This window comes from Simochromis diagramma, unplaced genomic scaffold (assembly GCF_900408965.1).
Source record: "Simochromis diagramma unplaced genomic scaffold, fSimDia1.1 OVJJ01000337.1, whole genome shotgun sequence".
In the NCBI taxonomy this organism is placed as follows: Eukaryota; Metazoa; Chordata; class Actinopteri; order Cichliformes; family Cichlidae; genus Simochromis; species Simochromis diagramma.
Window position 1 is genome coordinate 1,884,784 of NW_024386982.1, and position 22,304 is coordinate 1,907,087.

Genomic DNA, 22,304 nt, shown 5'->3' on the forward strand with positions numbered 1-22,304 from the left:
CGGGTGGGTTCCTCCTTGGTTTTTACACAGCTGACTAAACGTCAAACAGAAAACTGATTAAACAGAAGTATGAGACAGTCGAGAATTTACGCCAGTGTCCTGTTATATTTTAGATAGCAAGGAGCAGACGGCCGAGTTTATTAAACTCCACCGAGACAGCGGCGACGCTAATCTGAAGGCTAGACTGTCCAATTTCACGGCCGTTTACTTCCGGCCTACCCGACCCTCTGAGGACCCGGCCCACGTAGACCGCGAAGGCCGGGTCCTCAGGAGGATGCAGCCCATGAATTTGGACGCAACCCATATTGGTTCTCGGGTCCATAAGTTCATAGTGTTTTGGGGTTTTTTGTAATTTTACGCCACCATTACAGAGTGGATCTTAAATCAAACCAACAAGATGTGATTGAAGTGCAGACTTTGAGCTTTAGTTAACAAAGTTATTGCATCAACTGTTAAAGATTTTTATTTTATAAATTGTCTCCATTCATACAGGCTCAAGTGTAATTAGACAGTTGACTGTAAAGTGGTTTTGCAGCCATGTTGATTTGATCCCATCGTGTTGAACTTGTGGCATGTGGTAGCTTTCACTGCAACTCTCGCTATTATACTCAAGAACAGGAAGGCCAGGTGACATTTGGGCTGAAAATCCTAGAGAAACATTGTCTGTTGCAGTGTTATGGTGTGGACACTGTTGTGGAAGTTTTCCATTTAATAAAGCCTGCAGACAAGCGGTGAGCGGTAGCTAGCATGTTTTAATCAAAAACAAACAATCTGCTGTGGTGCTAAATGACAAAAATTGTTATTTTCCAAATACTTATGGGACTTTTTGTAAATACCTTGCTATTTCTTCAGCAATTCTGCACTGATGAGCAACAAAGAGCAATAAAGAGTCTAAAAACAACACAAAAGACCTGAAAGACAAACAAATTGAGCACAAACAGCTAAGATAAATGACTTGCTAAGCACCAAACATATTTCCAAGTTACTAAAGAATCAGATATAGTTCACAGATGTCGGTTCAGATTGAATGAGCCCTGAAAAAGCAAGTGAATGCTGGCCTTTTGTCAGATAAAGGTAGCTAATTTACAGCTGCTGTTATAAATTATTATGCTTTTAAGAACAGATGAATGTTACAAACACAGCGTTACAATATATATTTAATCTTTTTCCTTGTGTCTTATGACAGAGATCGTTGCTTTAGGCTTTTGCCTTGAAGAGAACATATAGCTGAGAGAAAATCATCAACATTCTCACATTCACAACAACACATCAGGGTATCGGGCCACTGTCTGAGACCGAGGTATCTAACAATATTCTCAACTGCTTTTCTTGCCAAGTTCTCCGACTGAGAAAGAGCAGATCTAAGAAGGAATGTGCCACTGCCTTCATTACAAGTTTCTGACTCCTTTCATGACAGCACAGCAGCAAGAACAAGTTTGTGTGACTGCACAGTTGACGTGAACCGTTCTTATCATTGTTAGCATTGTCCCTATGCTGGGACACACATTCGAAGCTGGAATCACAGTAATATCTCCCGGAGATGCTTTGATGCATTTCCTTGCCTGCCAGCATGCTTTCTGCAGTAGGCTCCCCACCTTTTTTACAACATTAGTTTAAAATCTCGTTGTCCTCTGGCGCCTTCAACACAGCCATCCATCCTAATTTAAACATTTTTAGCTTTGAACTTCCTCAAACGTCCCTGTTTGCTCCACACATTAGAAGAGACCTTGAATTTTGAGCAAGCACTTGCTGACCTGCGAAGCCATCCTCTTGTTTCTTTGAACAGATATTACTGTTCAACACAAAAGCTAATTAGCTGAGTGAAATTGAAGCGCTATAGAGAGTAAAGCAAAGGAAACCTAACAACACAAACAAAATTCTTGCATGTTGGAGGAGCTAAATGGTGAGAGTCAGCATTCGCAAACAGTGTTTCCTATTTGCACAGTATTAACCGCAGGGAGTTCCTCTGCGGACTGCAAACATGTTTTCCACTCAACAACCGTTTCCTCTCGGGGCCTCTTAGTGTTTTCCACCACCACTTTCTCTTAGGTTGGACCAAATAAGTCGTACAGTAGCACACAAGTCCCCAGCTGTCCATTATGAAGCTGCGCTCATTAAGTGGCTGCTAATTTGTCCTGCGGTCACCCATATACGTCATACCGCATCACAGGGAATTTCAGCACTCCTGCTATACACAGTCCCGCAGGAGAAATGTGAGGTAGCAACAGCGCAACAGTGAGAAGCAATATGGAAATATTACTATTTTAATGGACTTCCATGTTATACTAACTTGCTACAGCCAAGTGTTTTGCAGTAAACAGGCAACAACACTTTGATCCACTCAAATCTTTTAAACTTTGGAACAAAGGGAGTAATTGGGTGGATATAATGAAGTGTTCCATTTCTATAGTGATTTAATCCTTCGCTTCTAAAAGCGACTGGTAATGCATGCAGCGCCCACAATTCACTGCCCTTTCCTTATGCTACGTTAGCATTTTATTAAATGCAAATTGAACAATTGTAAATGAGGAAATATGTTTAGTCTGCAGAAAAATGCCTGTTAACTATTTAATCAACAAGTCCCCCCTTTTTGTATTACAAGTAACCATGAATTATTCATCAGCACTAATAATGCATTTGATGTTAATCAGCATGCGCTGTTTAACTAAAACTTGAAGCATTACATTTCATCTGCAGAGTGTTTAAAGACTGATGATGTCCATTGACTCACAAATAAAGAATTGTTTTAAAGCCCTTGTTCCAACCATCTGTTGTTTACAGATTTATGGCCCTGTTTTGTCTTGGGGGAAACTCTTATGGGCCCTTTTTTGCCCGAGTGCCTCATTTGCTATGCAGTCTGTCCATTAACTCGGTGCCCTTCTGCTCAAGTCAGAGTTATGCAAAAAGGATAACTTAGCTGAAAGGTAAAATAAATAACCTGTAACAAACATGATGCCATTAGTCAGAAACACTGACTGGTGGATTTCCAAGGTTTGTGAGAAATGCCCTGATGATGATGATACGAAGGTTATTGCAATTTGCCTTTGAGACTTCAAACTTTGGGAACAAGTTTGACAACTCAGCATTAATAAGACATGCAGGGTTTAATGGGAGTCGTTTAAAAGTTCAGGGTCTAAAGTTTAGAGGTTTAATCATCCACGGAAAGTCTTTAGACACTGCATTTTCAGTTTGGGGCATTCTCCTCTGTTTCGTGTTTCCTTTAAGTTCCTCAACTTTAAAGTGGTGCAGTAATAAGTCACTGGGATAACCATTATATCCTCGATGTCTCTATTTAATCTTTAGTTTTCTATTCAGATTTTAATAAACCAACACAGCCCTCACTTCTGCAGTTCTTTTTAACTTTTTGTGCCTTTATACTTTTAACATTCACTAACTTTTTGATGCAGAACCTAAAAGACTACTGCTGCATCGAGTTCAGCCTAACCATGTAAATAAATAATACAACGTTTTTTTCTGCTTAATGGTAAAAAAACCCAGCAAGAACCCAAATAAAAATATAAAGAATCACTTGACAATTCCAAAAATGACCACATAAGCTGTGTGTTAAGCGTTTAAACATTAGACAATAAACATGTCAGTAAAGACATATATAACTGGAATATTACTATTAAAAGTATAAAACCATGTTATTATCGCCTAATGTAGATGTCATGGTTTGCCAAGCGTGTAGATTAGAAAGGAGCCAAACGCAGACAATGGAGATGAATGTGGATGTTAACAGAGAATGAGCCTTTATTTATGGCTGAGCAGATGTTACAAATAAACGGCAAGGAAAACTAGAAGAGAACAAACAAAACCTATACTGGGAAAACTAGCCTGAAGCCTGAGACACGGAGGGAATGACACACAGGAGAGATGCAGCAATGCAGACGATCCGACGACGCGCAAAGAGGGAAACGAGGAACCGGAGGGAGACACAGCGAGGGGAGCAAAAGTAGACACTCTGACATCGCACAAAGACTATCAAAGTAAAACAGGAAATACGACACGTATGTACAGTCACAGAGACACAAGACCAGGACGCAGAGGCACAGACTGGACGCTGAACAGAGGGAGCACAGAATCCAAACCTAAGAACAAAACTCTTAAGAAGAATTAAACACCAGATAATAATAATCAAAACAGCACAACCAGAGAATCGGATCATAAACCATAATACACAATAATACCAAAACCCACGAAACTCAGAATGCTGGGTCAAGCTGACCCAGAACCATGACTGTAGATCTTTAACTTCTTGATTTTGTTCTTTGCTTGGAAATAACAGTTCACTCAAATTCACTATTGGCGTTTGTGCTGCTGAAGTTTCATATACTGTAAATATTTATCCCTCAGTTGTTGTAAAAGTCAGATTTGCAGGACTAGAAGCCTAAAACCAAATAACACCTTACAAATATGATCATATATGCAAAGTAAGGCTTGCACACCTTCGTAGACACAAATCAAAAAAGACATTGCAGTTGCCATTCATGAACTACTTAGTAACATGTTTAACTGTAGTAACCTTTCGCCATTCAACACTTCACAGAAACAGGATTTCAACTGCTGTCAGTTCAAATAACTCTCATGACTTTTAGTCACAATTCAAAAAAAGTAGTATTCTCTACATTTGCTTTTCTATGTAAAGAAACAGCATTTATGAGATCATCATCATATTATTATTACTGTTATTATTATTTACTTTTATTATTCTTAGGTATTTTGTCTCATATACAGTGGGGCAAAAAAGTATTTAGTCAGCCACCGATTGTGCAAGTTCCCCCACTTAAAATGATGACAGAGGTCAGTAATTTGCACCAGAGGTACACTTCAACTGTGAGAGACAGAATGTGAAAAAAAAATCCATGAATCCACATGGTAGGATTTGTAAAGAATTTATTCGTAAATTAGGGTGGAAAATAAGTATTTGGTCACCTCAAACATGGAAAATCTCTGGCTCTCACAGACCTGTAACGTCCTCTGTAAGAAGCTTTTCTGTCCCCCACTTGTTACCTGTATGAATGGCACCTGTTTGAACTCATCATCTGTATAAAAGACACCTGTCCACAGCCTCAAACAGTCAGACTCCAAACTCCGCCATGGCCAAGACCAAAGAGCTTTCGAAGGACACCAGGAAAAGTATTGTAGACCTGCACCAGACTGGGAAGAGTGAATCTACAATAGGCAAGCAGCTTGGTGTGAAAAAATCAACTGTGGGAGCAATCATCAGAAAATGGAAGACATACAAGACCACTGATAATCTCCCTCGATCTGGGGCTCCACGCAAGATCTCATCCCGTGGGGTCAAAATGATCATGAGAACGGTGAGCAAAGATCCCAGAACCACACGGGGGGACCTGGTGAATGACCTGCAGAGAGCTGGGACCAAAGTAACAAAGGTCACCATCAGTAACACACTACAACGGCAGGGAATCAAATCCCGCAGTGCCAGACGTGTTCCGCTGCTGAAGCCAGTGCATGTCCAGGCCCGTCTGAAGTTTGCCAGAGAGCACATGGATGATACAGCAGAGGATTGGGAGAATGTCATGTGGTCAGATGAAACCAAAGTAGAACTTTTTGGTATAAACTCAACTCGTCGTGTTTGGAGGAAGAAGAATACTGAGTTGCATCCCAAGAACACCATACCTACTGTGAAGCATGGGGGTGGAAACATCATGCTATGGGGCTGTTTTTCTGCCAAGGGGACAGGACGACTGATCCGTGTTAAGGACAGAATGAATGGGGCCATGTATCGTGAGATTTTGAGCCAAAACCTCCTTCCATCAGTGAGAACTTTGAAGATGAAACGAGGCTGGGTCTTCCAACATGACAATGATCCAAAACACACCGCCCGGGCAACAAAGGAGTGGCTCCGTAAGAAGCATTTGAAAGTCCTGGAGTGGCCTAGCCAGTCTCCAGACCTCAACCCCATAGAAAATCTGTGGCGGGAGTTGAAAGTCCGTGTTGCTCGGCGACAGCCCCAAAACATCACTGCTCTCGAGAAGATCTGCATGGAGGAATGGGCCAAAATACCAGCTACTGTGTGTGCAAACCTGGTAAAGACCTATAGTAAACGTTTGACCTCTGTTATTGCCAACAAAGGTTATGTTACAAAGTATTGAGTTGTATTTTTGTTATTGACCAAATACTTATTTTCCACCCTGATTTACGAATAAATTCTTTACAAATCCTACCATGTGGATTCATGGATTTTTTTTTCACATTCTGTCTCTCACAGTTGAAGTGTACCTCTGGTGCAAATTACTGACCTCTGTCATCATTTTAGGTGGGGGAACTTGCACAATCGGTGGCTGACTAAATACTTTTTTGCCCCACTGTATATGATTAGACTGCTGTTTTGCCAAAATTTGAAATAATGATGTCATTGTAAGTAGAACCTGTTACAGGGCAAAACCAACATGATGAATGCCGGCTAAACTCTGTTTTTGTTGACAAAATAAACCCATTTCAAAGGACACGCTGTGCTTGGTTGATAATTATCATAGGTGTAATGAAGAACACTAATCAGCTCTTCATCATTGCATCTGTTAATAGGCGGGATATATCAGGGAGCAAGTGAACATTTTGTTTCTTTGCAAACAGTTTCGCCTAGCAAAAGTCAGCAACTTCCAGCAGCCTCTCGCCAACTGGTTGGGTAATTTCCTAGCAGCTGGAAGTTGAAAGGGGCTGCCAACAGTCTCAAAGGCCTTAATGATCTATTTTCCCCCGAAAAGCCTAAACCTACAACCCTACCTTACACTCTCATCTACTTTTCTTGTCCTCTTGCAGATTCACGTACACCCTAGGAGAAGGGATGTGGCTGCCATTAAGTAAAAGCTTTGTCATCCCCCCTGCTGAGCTCGCCATCAACCCATCAGCCAAATGCAAGACAGACATGACAGTCATGGAGGATGCGGTAGATGTAAGGTGAGAGACATTTTCTGCACTGCACTTTTCTTCAGTGTTACTTTGGGAGTCATGACAGTCCAACTAAAAAGAAATAAAAGGAGTCATCGAGCAGTGAAGCAGGGTAGGATTTTGCTGACCGCTGCACCAAGCTGAAAAGTACCTGAAGGAGTTTCTTCTTAATGCTGCACTTGAAGGATTGCAAAGACTTTCTGTCGACTCTAGTAAAAACAGACTTTTATTATTATCTCTCATCAACTCTCTGACATGTTTTGTATCCTCACGTAATCAGCATTTGTTTTTATTCATTGTTGTTGCTGTGAGTTTTAATCAGGCCTCTGAGGATTTTGCCGAGGTGGTCGTGATTCAGAGGGCAATGCGATTCTGCAGTCTAACACAAAAACATTTATGAATAAAGGAGAAAATGCCAAAGTTTAAAAAGAAAGAATTGCTTGGCAGTTCAAAGCCACTGAGAGCGTTTGAATTGTTAAATGGTTCATAAGTCCAAAGAAAATCTACTCTGTGTGCAGTGACTGTGGGCTGCAGAGAGAGCTGTAAATGAGCCAAAACAGTGCTGCAGAGTTAAACCGGGCTCAACTGATGACATGTATTACACAGTGGAAGCAATGCCCCTGAGCATTCTCTTTATGTCTAATGAGAAATGGACAGACATGCTACTTGGGGTTGGGATTGGGGGTTAAATCGAGAACATACCCACCCAACCCATAAAAGGTGATTTTTAAGGTAGTGCTGAAGAATTTGTGTTATTTCGACAGTCACTGACACGGCAAGCAGGAAACATGTCTCACTGGCTTGTTATCTTGACCATCTACAACAGCTGTGGATTAACAACCACGATGATCCTACTCTGGTCCAGATCACCGGAGATGTGTGCAGCAATGTAATCTGTCCGGGACACAAAGCAAAAACCAAATCATTGGATCCAGTATATGCTCTAGCTAGCTTTTAGCAAGTTAGCTAGTGGTGCAAATGAGCACAGACACATGAGCGTATCTGAAAGAGCTCTCTCTCAGAGTGTGGTTTGTGCTTCACTTAAAAATCACATTAACTTCCAGACTGATGGAATAAGATGGATAAGAAAATATCTCAATGTTTATTTAAAATATGCTTTTATTTTGTGTGTAGTGTAGGTTGGGTACTGTTCTGTTCAAAAATGCTTACTGGCAAACAGATTTTCACTGGAGACATGGGACGGGTGTGTGCAGTCATTCTGTGCTTTTTATAGGCAACTTTGGGGTGGAGCTAAAGGTAACCATGCTGGATCAGAGGTTTAGTCCAGAAAGAGATGTCTACATAACAAGGAAGCCATGTGTTTATAAAAAACATAAGTTAGACTCCTATAATAAAATAAATATAGTGGAGCAGACTATTTCTGTTATAGTCTGTGTTTCTAACTAATTAAAATAAATCCAATTATCAAATTTCAATTTTTCCGTATGCCTGAGCCTTCAGCGTTTATGTTTATGCTTCATTGACCAGCCAAAATATGAGGCTCTCTGTTCAACACGTTCTCATCCCAAAACGTGACAAATCGTCGGTATGTTACACTTTTGGGCACCCAGCCCGTCTATATGTTATGCATTCAGAAACATGAGAGTCTACGAATCTACGGCTGGAGTGTGTGTTACCACCGGGAGCGTCATTCGATTGGATTCCATCCACAATCCGGAGCGTAACATAGGGACATGGGAGGTTACCTTTCGCATTACTATGAGACCCCTCAGGACGTGACAAATCGTCGGTATGTTACGCATTGGGAATGAGAATGCTCTATATGATCAGTTATGTCCCATTTAATTACATTTATTTAAGTTACTTAAATTAGTCAGGGGTATGCTCAAATATGACCAGTACAGGGCAGAATTTCACAGCATCTTTCAGTATCTAGTGAACTCTTTTGGTCATTTCTTTGTTTGATTTAGTTTTTTGGTGGATAAATAAGGAACCTGAGAAAAGTTTCCACCAGTGTCCTGAAGTTAGTGACCTTTGGTGCTCTGTTTTGTCCAGATAAAATTTATTGTGCATTGAAGACCCCAACATAACACATCCTCTTCTCTGAAAATGAAAATGACTAAAACTTTTAAATGTTCAAAATAATTTCAGATTAATTTTCTGAGAGTCGTAATTGTGTGAAGAACAGAGCAGCACCGATTAGTCTGGTAATTTCAGAGCAGTTAATGGCAACGAAAAATCTTTTCTGCTGGAACACTTGTTTTGTTTTTAATTATTTAACGTGTTTTCCAGAGAAAGAAAGAAAGTGAGAGACAGAAAGAGATGGTAGTACAAGCAGTGCTTGTCATAAGTGGTATATTATGGACGAGCCCTTTAGATTCACACTTTACATTCCAAAACAAAAACACAGTAACCTTTTTGCACGTGTTTAAAGTCTAAATATTTACTCTAAAAGATCCCTGGTCCTCTTAGACATATGACACAAAGACAAGAGTTTAGGTAATAATATATTTTTAATTCTTTTGGTGCACGGATAAAAGATATCCACATAAGACTGAATCAACAGTATTACTGATCAGGTTTCTGTAAGATCATCTCTGTAGACCTCGAGCATGAAGACTGCTGCTCACTTCTACTTGAAGGACAGACCAGTAATTAGTTTGATGCAGAACCGACTTCGCTTGTTGGTGGAAAGCTTTAAGATTCACCCAGATTAACAGTTAACGTGATTTATTATGTTTTAGAAAAAATATGTCGGAACAGGATTAGTTTGTAGAGAAGAGGTCGGTCCACGTGGTCATTAGTGGCTATTGTCCTTTAGTGTCTGCTGAAACATTCAGTGTCAACAAGTTAGTGTGTAACAGTGTAAAGCTCTGCTCTGTTTTACTTATTTTCCCTGTGATATTATACCAGGTAAAGTTCGACTCACCAGGTGATTATCAGCATTTTTGTGAAGCTTCATAAACACAGAGGGAGCTTTTTTTATATTTGAATCCCAAAGAGTTCAGAAATGTAAAGAAAAACTGATTAATTTCATTCATGAAAACACCTTCAGACATGTTTCTGTGTATCATAGTTATAGGGTACATTTGTTATTGATTGCATAAAATATCAACTCATTATTGATAAACAGGGCCAACTAGATTTCGGCATAAAATAAAATTGTGGCTGGATATGAAGGGTGTTCATCTAAGATGACAGGGATTATGGATTAGCCCTCAGGTGATTTAGTCATCTGATATACTGCTCTTAAGTTAATGAGACATCCACGAAGGCAGCTGCCCACCTGATGACCCATGCTGAATGAATGATGTGTCATCTGTGATCGCTGTCAAGCCACTTCCTAAAGGAAAAAAAAATCACAAAGGTGTCAATCTGGAGTTAAAACAGAAGATGTCAGTAGATTTTATTCTGCGAGGACCATGAATGCCTGAACTGAATCGCTTTGCAGTTTAACAGCAGTTGTTTCAGTTACCTTCTGGATCAAAGTGGTTGAGCAGCAGGCTGAATGGCAGGAAGACAGATAGAACTTGACACCCCTGGGCTACTCTACTGTCACTAAAAAGAATACAGTGAAAAAGTTTGGCTTCTGCGTTCCTATACATGTGAATGGAAAACCATACATCTGTCAAACAGTAAGAGAATAACAACTTTAGATGACAGAAGACGATGTGACGGCCATTTATAACACAATCACAAGAACACACTGTCACAAGAACAACATTTGTCAGATTCCCACTAAAGCAGGCAACGACCTGGGGGACACCAAGGTGTTCCCAAGACAACGGGCATATATAAACTCTCCGGGCTGCCGTGGGCCACCTCTGGGGTCTCCCTCTGTGGTCCTGGTAGGACATGCCCAAAAGACCTCACTTGCCTGATGTGCCTGAATCGCTTGAATACCAATGGGGAAAGGCCATTTATTAAATCTGTCAGCCACTGAGGTTGATGAATTTTCACGCTTAGCGATTTCTTTTTTAAATAGAAGCAAAGTCATTTGACTTGGTTCATTATACTGATGTGGCTCTGAGAGGATTGTTGTGATTATTTATCATATTGTTTCAATGAATTTCACACTGAACAAGAAAAAGGATTAATTATCAGGAGAAAATATTTGGGTGTTTGTTGCAGGCGTACAAAACCAATTTGATGAAAGCGACGTATAGACACATACGAATGTAAGACTCCAGCTGTGAGTGTTTTACTAACTAAAAGTGCTGCCTGAGCCACAGCTGGTTGAAAGGATTAGTTATCAGAACAGGAAGTGGACATATGTATATTTTTAGCTTGTTACTGACAGAAACCATTGATATGATGTCGGAGTTCAGTGTTGTTTAGTGTTAGAGTTTATTGTCAGCGCTGGAAGCAGCATCTATATGCAGTGAGATGAAATGCAGAAATGTGGGGGACACAGTATTCCTGCATTTCTTTGGCACTTTGAGAAGTACTTTCTGAAGTATTTTACACAGTTTTTTGTTTAAAAGGTTTTTTTAAATGCCTGAAAAATATGGATGAAGAGAAGAATAAGGTGCAGAGATGGAGGTATAGAGCCCAGAAATTCTGTCACCAGGTTACTCTGAGTGTTTTTCATTTAAAGCAATATTGTAGGAACCACCATTTCTCATCAAATTGGCTGCGGTAGCAGAAACTATGGGAAGGTTTTGTACACCGCTGAACACCTCTAAGGAATTATTTGTCACCAGCTCAGCAGTTATCTTTCTTCATTCAGCCACTCACATTTACAATTAATGTATCCATATTTAGCCTCTTTACGTCCCTTTGCTATGTTTACATTCTTTAATTATATCTCACTCTTCAGCATTTCATTGTCATTTGGCAGTTTATTGCTGTGTAAATGTGTCATTTCTCTGATCCGATGAAGGCTCCTCTCAGCTTCCCCAGAGGCCAAGGGAACAATGTTAGCACCTTCTTGAACATGCTGTTGCACTCTTTTGAACTGTGTTCACACGTGTTTGATTATAAATTTGTCAATATGTCATGTTCACTGGCTGAGGGATGAGTCCCTACTGATTAGCAATTAAAATGACTGAATGAAAAATCAGTAAGAATTTTGGAAATACTTTATTTATATGTGTTTGCATTGTTTTGAGATGTTATTCCCAAAAACGTATGTACAGGGAGTGCAGAATTATTAGGCAAGTTGTATTTTTGAGGAATAATTTTATTATTGAACAACAACCATGTTCTCAATGAACCCAAAAAACTCATTAATATCAAAGCTGAATGTTTGTGGAAGTAGTTTTTAGTTTGTTTTTAGTTTTAGCTATTTTAGGGGGATATCTGTGTGTGCAGGTGACTATTACTGTGCATAATTATTAGGCAACTCAACAAAAAACAAATATATACCCATTTCAATTATTTATTTTTACCAGTGAAACCAATATAACATCTCCACATTCACAAATATACATTTCTGACATTCAAAAACAAAACAAAAACAAATCAGCCACCAATATAGCCACCTTTCTTTGCAAGCACACTCAAAAGCCTGCCATCCATGGATTCTGTCAGTGTTTTGATCTGTTCACCATCAACATTGCGTGCAGCAGCAACCACAGCCTCCCAGACACTGTTCAGAGAGGTGTACTGATTTCCCTCCTTGTAAATCTCACATTTGATGATGGACCACAGGTTCTCAATGGGGTTCAGATCAGGTGAACAAGGAGGCCATGTCATTAGTTTTTCTTCTTTTATACCCTTTCTTGCCAGCCACGCTGTGGAGTACTTGGACGCGTGTGATGGAGCATTGTCCTGCATGAAAATCATGTTTTTCTTGAAGGATGCAGACTTCTTCCTGTACCACTGCTTGAAGAAGGTGTCTTCCAGAAACTGGCAGCAGGACTGGGAGTTGAGCTTGACTCCATCCTCAACCCGAAAAGGCCCCACAAGCTCATCTTTGATGATACCAGCCCAAACCAGTACTCCACCTCCACCTTGCTGGCGTCTGAGTGGGACTGGAGCTCTCTGCCCTTTACCAATCCAGCCACGGGCCCATCCATCTGGCCCATCAAGACTCACTCTCATTTCATCAGTCCATAAAACCTTAGAAAAAGCAGTCTTGAGATATTTCTTGGCCCAGTCTTGACGTTTCAGCTTGTGTGTCTTGTTCAGTGGTGGTCGTCTTTCAGCCTTTCTTACCTTGGCCATGTCTCTGAGTATTGCACACCTTGTGCTTTTGGGCACTCCAGTGATGTTGCAGCTCTGAAATATGGCCAAACTGGTGGCAAGTGGCATCTTGGCAGCTGCACGCTTGACTTTTCTCAGTTCATGGGCAGTTATTTTGCGCCTTGGTTTTTCCACACGCTTCTTGCGACCCTGTTGACTATTTTGAATGAAACGCTTGATTGTTCGATGATCACGCTTCAGAAGCTTTGCAATTTTGAGACTGCTGCATCCCTCTGCAAGATATCTCACTATTTTTGACTTTTCTGAGCCTGTCAAGTCCTTCTTTTGACCCATTTTGCCAAAGGAAAGGACGTTGCCTAATAATTATGCACACCTGATATAGGGTGTTGATGTCATTAGACCACACCCCTTCTCATTACAGAGATGCACATCACCTAATATGCTTAATTGGTAGTAGGCTTTCGAGCCTATACAGCTTGGAGTAAGACAACATGCATGAAGAGGATGATGTGGACAAAATACTCATTTGCCTAATAATTCTGCACTCCCTGTATTTCTATGTGCGTTGTATGAGAGCCAATCAGCTGTCATTGTAATTGTCACTGTATCAATGATATTAGGAAGTCATATTCAGAAAGACGCTATATTTTTCCTTTCATTTGTTGGTGGTGAGTTTCACCTCCCTGTCTGAACAAAAATAAGTCCACTGCAGGGTATAACTTGGCATTTAATCACACATTTACTTATAACCGTTTCATTCATGTTAATGGTTCCAATAATTGAGGCTTACATTCAGTTTATATTTCAAAAGCAGGCAGCTGTCGCTATAAATATATGACATGTTCTTTGTGGTGGAATTAAGGCACGACGGGACCACAGATCCATGTTTTGAGCCATCTTTATTTAATATTTGCATCACACCACCACAACCCCACACCAACCCCTGAGTCCCCGTGTTTTAACACGGCGGGCGTGATTGCGGATGCCGTGCAGGTGCGTCCCACCACATCCTTGTTCAACGTTACCAGTGTGACTTTTTTGGTTTTTTAATCCAGTGTGTTTGTTACATAACGCAGAACTACTTCAGCAGAAGCTCTTAATAAAATCAGGATAATTAACTGTATTTTAACCTGTTTGTTTTGCTTTTCTGGTGAGAATTTTAGTATTTAAGTTAAACAAGGTAAGTCATTCCAATGACTTAATAAAGCGATGGTGTTCTGACCGTAACATCACTTACGTCAGATAACCGTTTTAATTGTCTGTCGTCTGTCGTTCTAATTAGATAAGTGTGTTTGGATCCATTGTCAGTGCCAATTAAAAGATTATAATCTGATCTGAATCTGGAAAACTGTAATCCAACAGAAAAGCTGAAACTTTTAGGACTTCCTTCCCATCAAACACCACCTTGTTTTACAGAGAGAGAGATCTCGTGATCGTATTGTTCCATGTTCAATGCCTGGAGGGGATGACTCCTTTTTAATGTTGAGCACCAGAAACATTTTGCACATGGGATGTAATGAAACATGTAAAAGAGTTTAGGGAAAGTCACGAGTCTTGTAAGTGTATCATTTGATGTGTTAGTTTTTGAGATCATCATTTTATTCCCCGATGAAAAACCTAAACCAATTGCATGTTTCGTTAATTAATTGAGAATTTTTCTTTAAAATAATCTCCGCATGAAAGCTCATAGCATGTTCCACTGTTGTACAACAAAATTGTGTAATACTGAAACCGTTTCCTGAAATAAAAAAGCCTTTAACATTTCTCCTGTGCTATCCTCACCCTAAATTCAGTTTGGCAGACATAGTTGGGCGAAAGCATTTCAGATAGTTGTAATCAGATCGTTCTTTCTTTAATCTAAATGTTTGTCCTGTCTGCATTAAATTGGTTTTGACATCCAAACGCCCAAATATTTCCTCCCAAATGGACATTATGATCATCATTCTTTCCTGCGCTTTGATACTTTGGGATATAATGAATGTTGTAGTAGCCTCAAAGACTCACCAACAAAGCTTTGAACCTTTTTTCCTTTTTTGTGGGATGTTTAATGGTAAACACAGTAGTGTCACCCACAGTTTTTGGGTGTGATTTGACTTTAATTAGGGTTCTAAAATATCCTAGCATTCGAACTTGCAGTTAGTTTCATCATCTGCTGAAGCTCTCTTCAATAGGTTCCCTCTGAATAAATGACAATAAAGCAGTGGGCAATTATAATGGAAAAATTGGTTTGTAAGATAACATTAAGTTGAGTGTGAAAGGGAAGGAAACTCGCTTCCTTTTCTACCAGGGAATTTAGAGGGGAGTTAGGGAAGTTGAAAACTAAATATTTCTTTTAGTTCCACAGAAGTCATCAATTTCCCTGCTAAGCCAAGGTTCATGGCAAGGCTATTACACCAGTTCTTCTTTATCACCAGCAGCACTATTCCTCTGAAAAAATAGCTACTGATTTAGATTCTGTGAGGAAAAGCAGCAGTCCACTCTGCTTTGTTCTTCATCCTCAACCATCTCAAGTAGTTACACTTGTGCCCCTCTACTGGATGATCTGCTCATTGACCTTGCAAGAGGTTTACTGGCAAAAATAATAAATAAAGAAATAAATCGTAGTTACTCCGAGTGCTCTGAGCAAGGTTAAAGCAATGAATTCATGGTGTGTCTTATCTCACAAGTCTGCTATTTTGCATAACAACTGTGCTGTAAAAACTCATTGCTTTTCTCATGATGATTACACAGAATGAATTAAACATGCAGGTGTTTGTAATTCATGAAAGAAGATATCTCTTTATGAGGAAAAATGAGAGCAGAGTGTCAGAACATGTCTCGCAAAGCAGACTGTTGAAGCACTGCTCTGACAGTTCCTCGTTTTCCTGCCAGACTGAAATGTGATCTAAAGAAATGTGATAACCTAATCAGTTATAATGAGAGTGAATGGAACATTCCTGACATCGAGGCATCGCTAATTGGATGTTGAAGTGTTAGTTTGTTTGAAGTTAGCATTTCGTGCGCTTTTTAAAACAGTATTGATTCTTCAGAAGGATATTATAGTAAATCCTTTAATTAAACAAACAGTCTCACTAAGATTGGGAACAATGTCCAAACAAAGCAAAGAAAAATACAGACAGGCACATTATACAGTACATGTTCAATAATCAGAGGTGGTAAAAGTACAGACATTTTTTAATTAAGTAGAAGTACAAATACCTGTTTTAAAAAATACTCCAAGTACTAAATCTACTTCTTTATGCAAGTAAAAAAAAAGTACAGGCTTAGTTTTGTATCACAGTATGAAATTACATAATTTATCAAAACACATGTTGTGGAAATTCAGTATGTGATTATAAATGACAACAGTAGAAGTAAGCTTTAAATTTGCAGTTTATTGAGCGTCCTTTACCTTTTAATCTAACCTCTCTTCTTCCTTCTGTCCTCTCTGCCTCACGTCTTTCTCCATCTCTGAGTAAAGTTCTCACTGTGTCCAGCAGCTGGACCTTTAGCCGACCACACATGCCGCAAAAATAGTTTGTGTGCTGATGTTTGTTGGGCGAATAGAAACGTTGCATTTCTATATACCTGCCAATTTAAAAAGTGTCACTCTGTTTTATACTCACTCCTTTTCAGTAGCAATAGCTAGATGCTGAAGTAGCGCGACACATGCACTCCTACTGTAACCTCCGAGTACAAACGCGAGAAACCTAAAGTAACGAGCCTGTTTTAAAAATGCCATTATCCACTGAATCATATACTTTTGATAGGTCTATGAAAAGTACAGTGCATTACTGGTAATTATGGAGAGCTGCAGTAATATAATTAAGCATATATGCTACAGCTCTGCTGGGAAAAGATCTAAATCCTGACTGCTCTGGTTGTAAAATGTTATTTGATCCCAAATACAGTTTTAGATAATAATTTATTAGGGATTTTTGCTAGGTAAGGCCATTTTAAGAGGGATGGTAATTATTTAAGTCACTAGGATCGCCACCTCTGTGGAAGGGAACGCTAGATTAGATCGTCCTCACCCTAAAAAAGTGTCCGGTTGTCTGTAGATTTCCTTACAGCTTATCGATGTGGAATATTTGGTGCAGAACAAGCTGCCAGTCATATAAAAGATTGCTGACAGATCATTGACAGATGACATACCTATGGTGGGATGCCTGGGGAATGGAAGTGTACTGGTACTGATTTTCCAGAACAAGGCTGATATGCACAGTTGTAGTAACTAGAGAGGAATAAGTGAGCCACACCATGAGGCTGTGGGAAAGAGATGAAGCTGGGTTAAGAAGCAGGAGTATGGCTTCATGCTGAGGAAGAGGAGCTTTGCTGGAGAAGTACAGAGAAGGTCAGAAGTTACACTGTGTCTTTGTGGAGAGAAAGCATATGATAAGGTGCCAAGAGAGGAACTGTAGGACTGCATGAGGAAGTCAGGAGGAGCGATGAAGCTTGTGAGGGTGGAGGACAATAACACAGCGATGAGGGGTGTGGTATGAGAGACAAAGGTTTCAAGCTGGCTGTGGGATTACATCAGGGTACAGCTCTGAACCACACCGTAAAAAAAATCCTAAAGAAACAGTAATATCCCGGCAGCTGGGGCGCCAGAATAATACCAGAAAATAACAGAAAATAACTTTCACATGAAATACGGTTATTTTCAGTAATGACAATACAGTTTGTTGCCCTACTTTTACATGGGATTTTGCCTTTTTCAAGTGCTTTTAAACATTAAATTAGGAACATTTTAATGTGATTAAACAATGAAATTACCTATAAACATGGTTAATGGATGCGGCAATATGAATAATAATACTTAAATGTACAGAAATATACAGTTAACAGTTGGTTTAAATAATAATGGATTGCATTCATGCAGCGCTTTTTGAGACCCTCAAAGCGCTTTACAATTCGACTTTACAATTCCCCTCTGGCCACCACCAGTAGGTGAAGTGTCTTGCCCAAGGACACAACGACCGAGAGTGTCTGAGCCGGGGCTCGAACCGGCAACCTTCTGATTACAATGCGAACTGCCAACTCTTGAGCCACGATCGCCCTAAATAACATTAATAATAATAATTATGTGATGTAAAAAAAGTTTATAAGAATCATTTCATATATTTTTCCATAACATTACATTTGAATTCAACAGTTCAATCTTTCAAATAGAGTAGTAGAGAGTAGTGAAGAAGAGAGTGCAGACAGGGTGGAGTAGGTGAGAGGAGGGTCAGGGGTGATTTATGACAGAACAAACAGATTTACAGCAAAGGATGCTGAATGCTTGCTATCATGTATGACTTGGGGAAGGTGGTGGTTATAACAAAAAGACTGGAGGTGGAGATGCAGAGGGTCAGTGTGATGGAAGACGATGCTGGGGAAAGGGTGAGAAGGAGGCAACCCATAAAGGGAGTAGCCAGAAGAAGAAGATGGATGGTTATTGCAGCATGGTTAGTGATGTGAGCTCTGGCAATGAAAAAAGTACTATAACAGAGTTTTATTATTTAAAACAAAGTTTGGTTAAAAAAATCATTAAAATCTTTAAATTCCTGTCCTTTATGAAATATCGTTGCTCTGGAAACTGTCTTACACATTTTGTTGGGCAGTAGCTCCTCATATCTTGAGGAAAAATTGGAGTAGTATTCAATTCAATTCAATGTTATTTGTACAGCACCAAATCACAACAACAGTTGCCTCAAGGTGCTTTATATTGTAAGGTAGCCTACCCTAACCCAGGCTCCGGGAGGGGCGGGGCCATCTGCTGCGACCGGTTGGCGTGAGAGAAGGAAGACAGGATAAAGACATGCTGTGGAAGAGAGACAGAGGTTAATAACAGATATGATTCAATGCAGAGAGGCCTATTAAACATATTCAGTCAATGCATCATGGGAATCCCTCAGCAGTCCAGTTACGCTATTGCAGCATAACTAAGGGAGGATTCAGGGTCACCTGGTCCAGCCCTAACTATATGCTTTAGCAAAAAGGAAAGTTTGAAGCCTAATCTTGAAAGTAGAGATAGTATCTGTCTCCTGAATCCAAACTGGAAGCTGGTTCCACAGAAGAGGGGCCTGAAAACTGAAGGCTCTGCCTCCCATTCTACTTTTAAATACTCTAGGAACAACAAGTAGGCCTGCAGAGCGAGAGCGAAGTGCTCTAATAGGGTGATATGGTACTACAAGGTCATTAAGATAAGAGTAGTAGACACTTAAATGCAATATTTCTTTAAAAGTTAGGCATAGTAGGTTTGTACTGTTTATTCATGTTGGACTAGAGCTCAGTTGCTCAATTGATGCAAAGTTTGTGTAGTGCATCCAAGCTGTCAGAGAACCAGTCTAAGTTTAAGTCACGCAAAAAACCAACCTCAGAGATAACATGTGATGGAATTCATTTGGCAGCTGTTTCCAGGAAGTCAGTGTCCTAGAAAAGTGGCAGTTTGGCATTGCTATAAATTCAGTTCAGTCCTGAGCCAAAGTAACTTTATACATGTGTGAAAGTAACTTTACCATTCATTAAAGAAAGTTAATTTAGAGTTGTAAAAACACAGAACAGACGGCAGACAACCCAGTAAAGGTTGTGTCAGGAAATGCATCCAGTATAAAAATTTCACTTTCGGGGGGATGAAAAAGAAAAATGTAGTCATGAAATATACTTTTTGAAAGCCCCACAGATACACCTGGCTGAAGGTAATTACTTTTGTGTATTACTTTTGTATTTGCAGAGAGGAGTTGATGATCAGTTCATCGTTTGACTCTTTGGAGGTTCTCCTGGACTCTTTTGGACCTGTCAGAGACTGCACCAAAGACAACGGTGGCTGCAGTCGCAATTTCCGCTGTATATCAGACCGCAAGCTTGATTCCACTGGATGTGTGGTGAGTCCTTTCTTTCTGTTATAAAACTGCCTGCAGTACCTCAGGTTTTGCTGAAAATCAAATCAAAAGTATTACTGGGCACCATACAGCCTTCATATAACTGTTTATGACTGATATGAGAGCATAGTTAGTCAGCAGATCCAAACAGTCGGGCTTTTTCGACTTGTGGTCACCTGGGATTTTTTTACTAGTTAATATTCCAACTTAACTTTTTGTATGTGTAGTCTAAGTATAAACACAACTGCATGCCACAATGACCCACAAGGACAAATAGCAGATCGGCAGTCTCAGCAGATTGGCACTCTCTAATGCTTCTGAGTAGACACTTTGACTTTGCCTCTTGTCTCATATGCCTCTTAGCCTGACAACACATTCATTAACTCCAGGTGGTGCTTAGCAACCAGGAAATGTAGCAGCCAGGTTTGTTTTGTTCTCCATCTGTTGGGGGTTTCAGCAATAGCATTCTTGTTATTTGCAGAATCTTAGCACTGGCTGCTAGTGTTTTGCTTCTGTTAAATCCCCCACTTCTATTGATAAGCTGTCAGGCACCATCCGTCCTAACAATTTAATTTCTTTTCAAGTACTTTGATACACTTGAGTAGAGCCTTTGAGGTGGGTTTGGAAGATGCTATTTATGCAATCCAGTATTCTTCTTGCCTGTAATGCATCTCAACGAGAGGCAGAAGAGTTTGTGAGAGTTTTTTAAATGGGAAAATGCTTTTTATATAGAGGCAAGCATTTCCAGCCAATTATATACAGTATGCATGATAAACAGTTGCTCAGACAAGTAAATATTATTCAGGCATTATGGAAAACACATGCAGGAGTACATTTATTGACTTTCCTCATTTGGTTTAAATCATTAAGTTTGAGACTGCAGGCTAAAATTGCACGAGCTTCAAAAATGTGGAAGGAATATCGAAACCAGATCAATCAGTCTGTCTCAGGAGCTAATATATCTTATCCATAATGTTATTGTCTATTAGTCTCTTTTTAAGCTGAGAAATGTGCTATTTAAAATGTTAATTCAGTTAAAGTGGAGGAGTTCAAGTGTCTTGGGGTTTTGTTTATGAATGAGGGGAAAAGACGAGTGGGAATTTCATCAGATGGATCGGTGGAACATCTGCAGTGTTCTGGAGGTTGTATCCGTCTGAGTGTAAGCAAAGGTTTTGATTTTCTGGTCAATCTGCACTCTTACTGCACCTATGGCCACAAGCTGTGGGTAGCGAATGAAAGAATGGGATACTAGTCATGGAAATGAGCGTCCTCCGAAGGGTCTCTGGGCTCTCCTTTAGACATCGAATGAGGATGGCTGAGCTTAGAGCCACTAGTCCACATAGAAAGGAGCCAGTTGGAAATACTTCTCCTGCACGCCTCTGAAATTAGGTGCTCCCGGGCATGGTCAGCTGTGCCTTTCTGCAAACACAGGACACATTAGTGCACATCATAGTTCAATGCGTAATGCACTGTAAGCAGTATATCCTGATTTTTTTTATTCTTTTGTTGTTGGAAGACCCTTTTAGCTGTCATACTTTCTAGCCCTGAATGAGTGCAACGAAATATTTGCCACTGCTTGCACTGAGGTTTGCATTAGCATAAATGCTAATATTGAGGACGGTCAGCTAAACAAAACAACCTTCCTTTTCTACACTGCAAACAAAACTTAAAAGTGTGTTGATTTTTTTTTATGTTTATTCAAACATTTTTTTACATTGTGACGTTGTTCAAGCTTATTTAGCTGGAGAAATCTGTCACACGTAAAGTATTTATTGTATGTATTGTGCTGTTCACCACCAGAAACGATAAACACTGTGAAAGAAGACCTGTAAGTAGCACCAGCATTGCACTGAAATGTAAGAAAGGGAGATATCTAATTTCCATCATGCACCAAGAGATGACTGAATGGATATTTTGGGTCAGAGTCATGTGGGTATTTTATTATGTGTTGTGTAGATAAGATTTTTTTCATGCTGGTCTCTCATGTGGGAAAGCACGAAAAGGAATATCAATATTTGGTTGTGACAACCTTCCTTTAGACATTACCGGATGATTTTAAACTAAAACTCGTGTTCTAGAAGACTGCTTTATGTTGCAGTGTGTTACAAATCCTTGACAAAAGCATCAGGAAAAAACCCAAATTTCTTCTTGATGAAATTAGTGTCAGGTGGATCCAAAGAAAAACTCTTAAAATATTCGTTTCCATGGAACTCCTTTTTCAAGTCTATTAATTATTTACCGTTCTCTGTATTTTCATCCCTGTGAGGATGTTCTACTGTAAATTTCTTTTAGAACTGAAAAAAGAACATAGATGTACTTGCAATGCATAATATGCACTGTGACACTGGTCTATAATTGTTCCTTTTTTCCATATATAAAATGTTCATTCCACAAAAAAAAGATATCCATCAATAGATCATAACCCATCAAATT

At 39.7% G+C, this 22,304-nt stretch overlaps 1 protein-coding gene across 1 annotated transcript in view; it reads left to right on the plus strand.

Moving 5' to 3' along the window:
- The window catches only part of astn1 (astrotactin 1), a 424,302-nt gene that overhangs the window by 160,267 nt on the left and 241,731 nt on the right, over positions 1–22,304 (plus strand). The window contains exon 12 of the mRNA XM_040039526.1: positions 19,724–19,874. Within this exon, the coding sequence (XP_039895460.1) occupies positions 19,724–19,874 (151 nt within the window). The remainder of the gene's footprint in view (positions 1–19,723; positions 19,875–22,304) is intronic.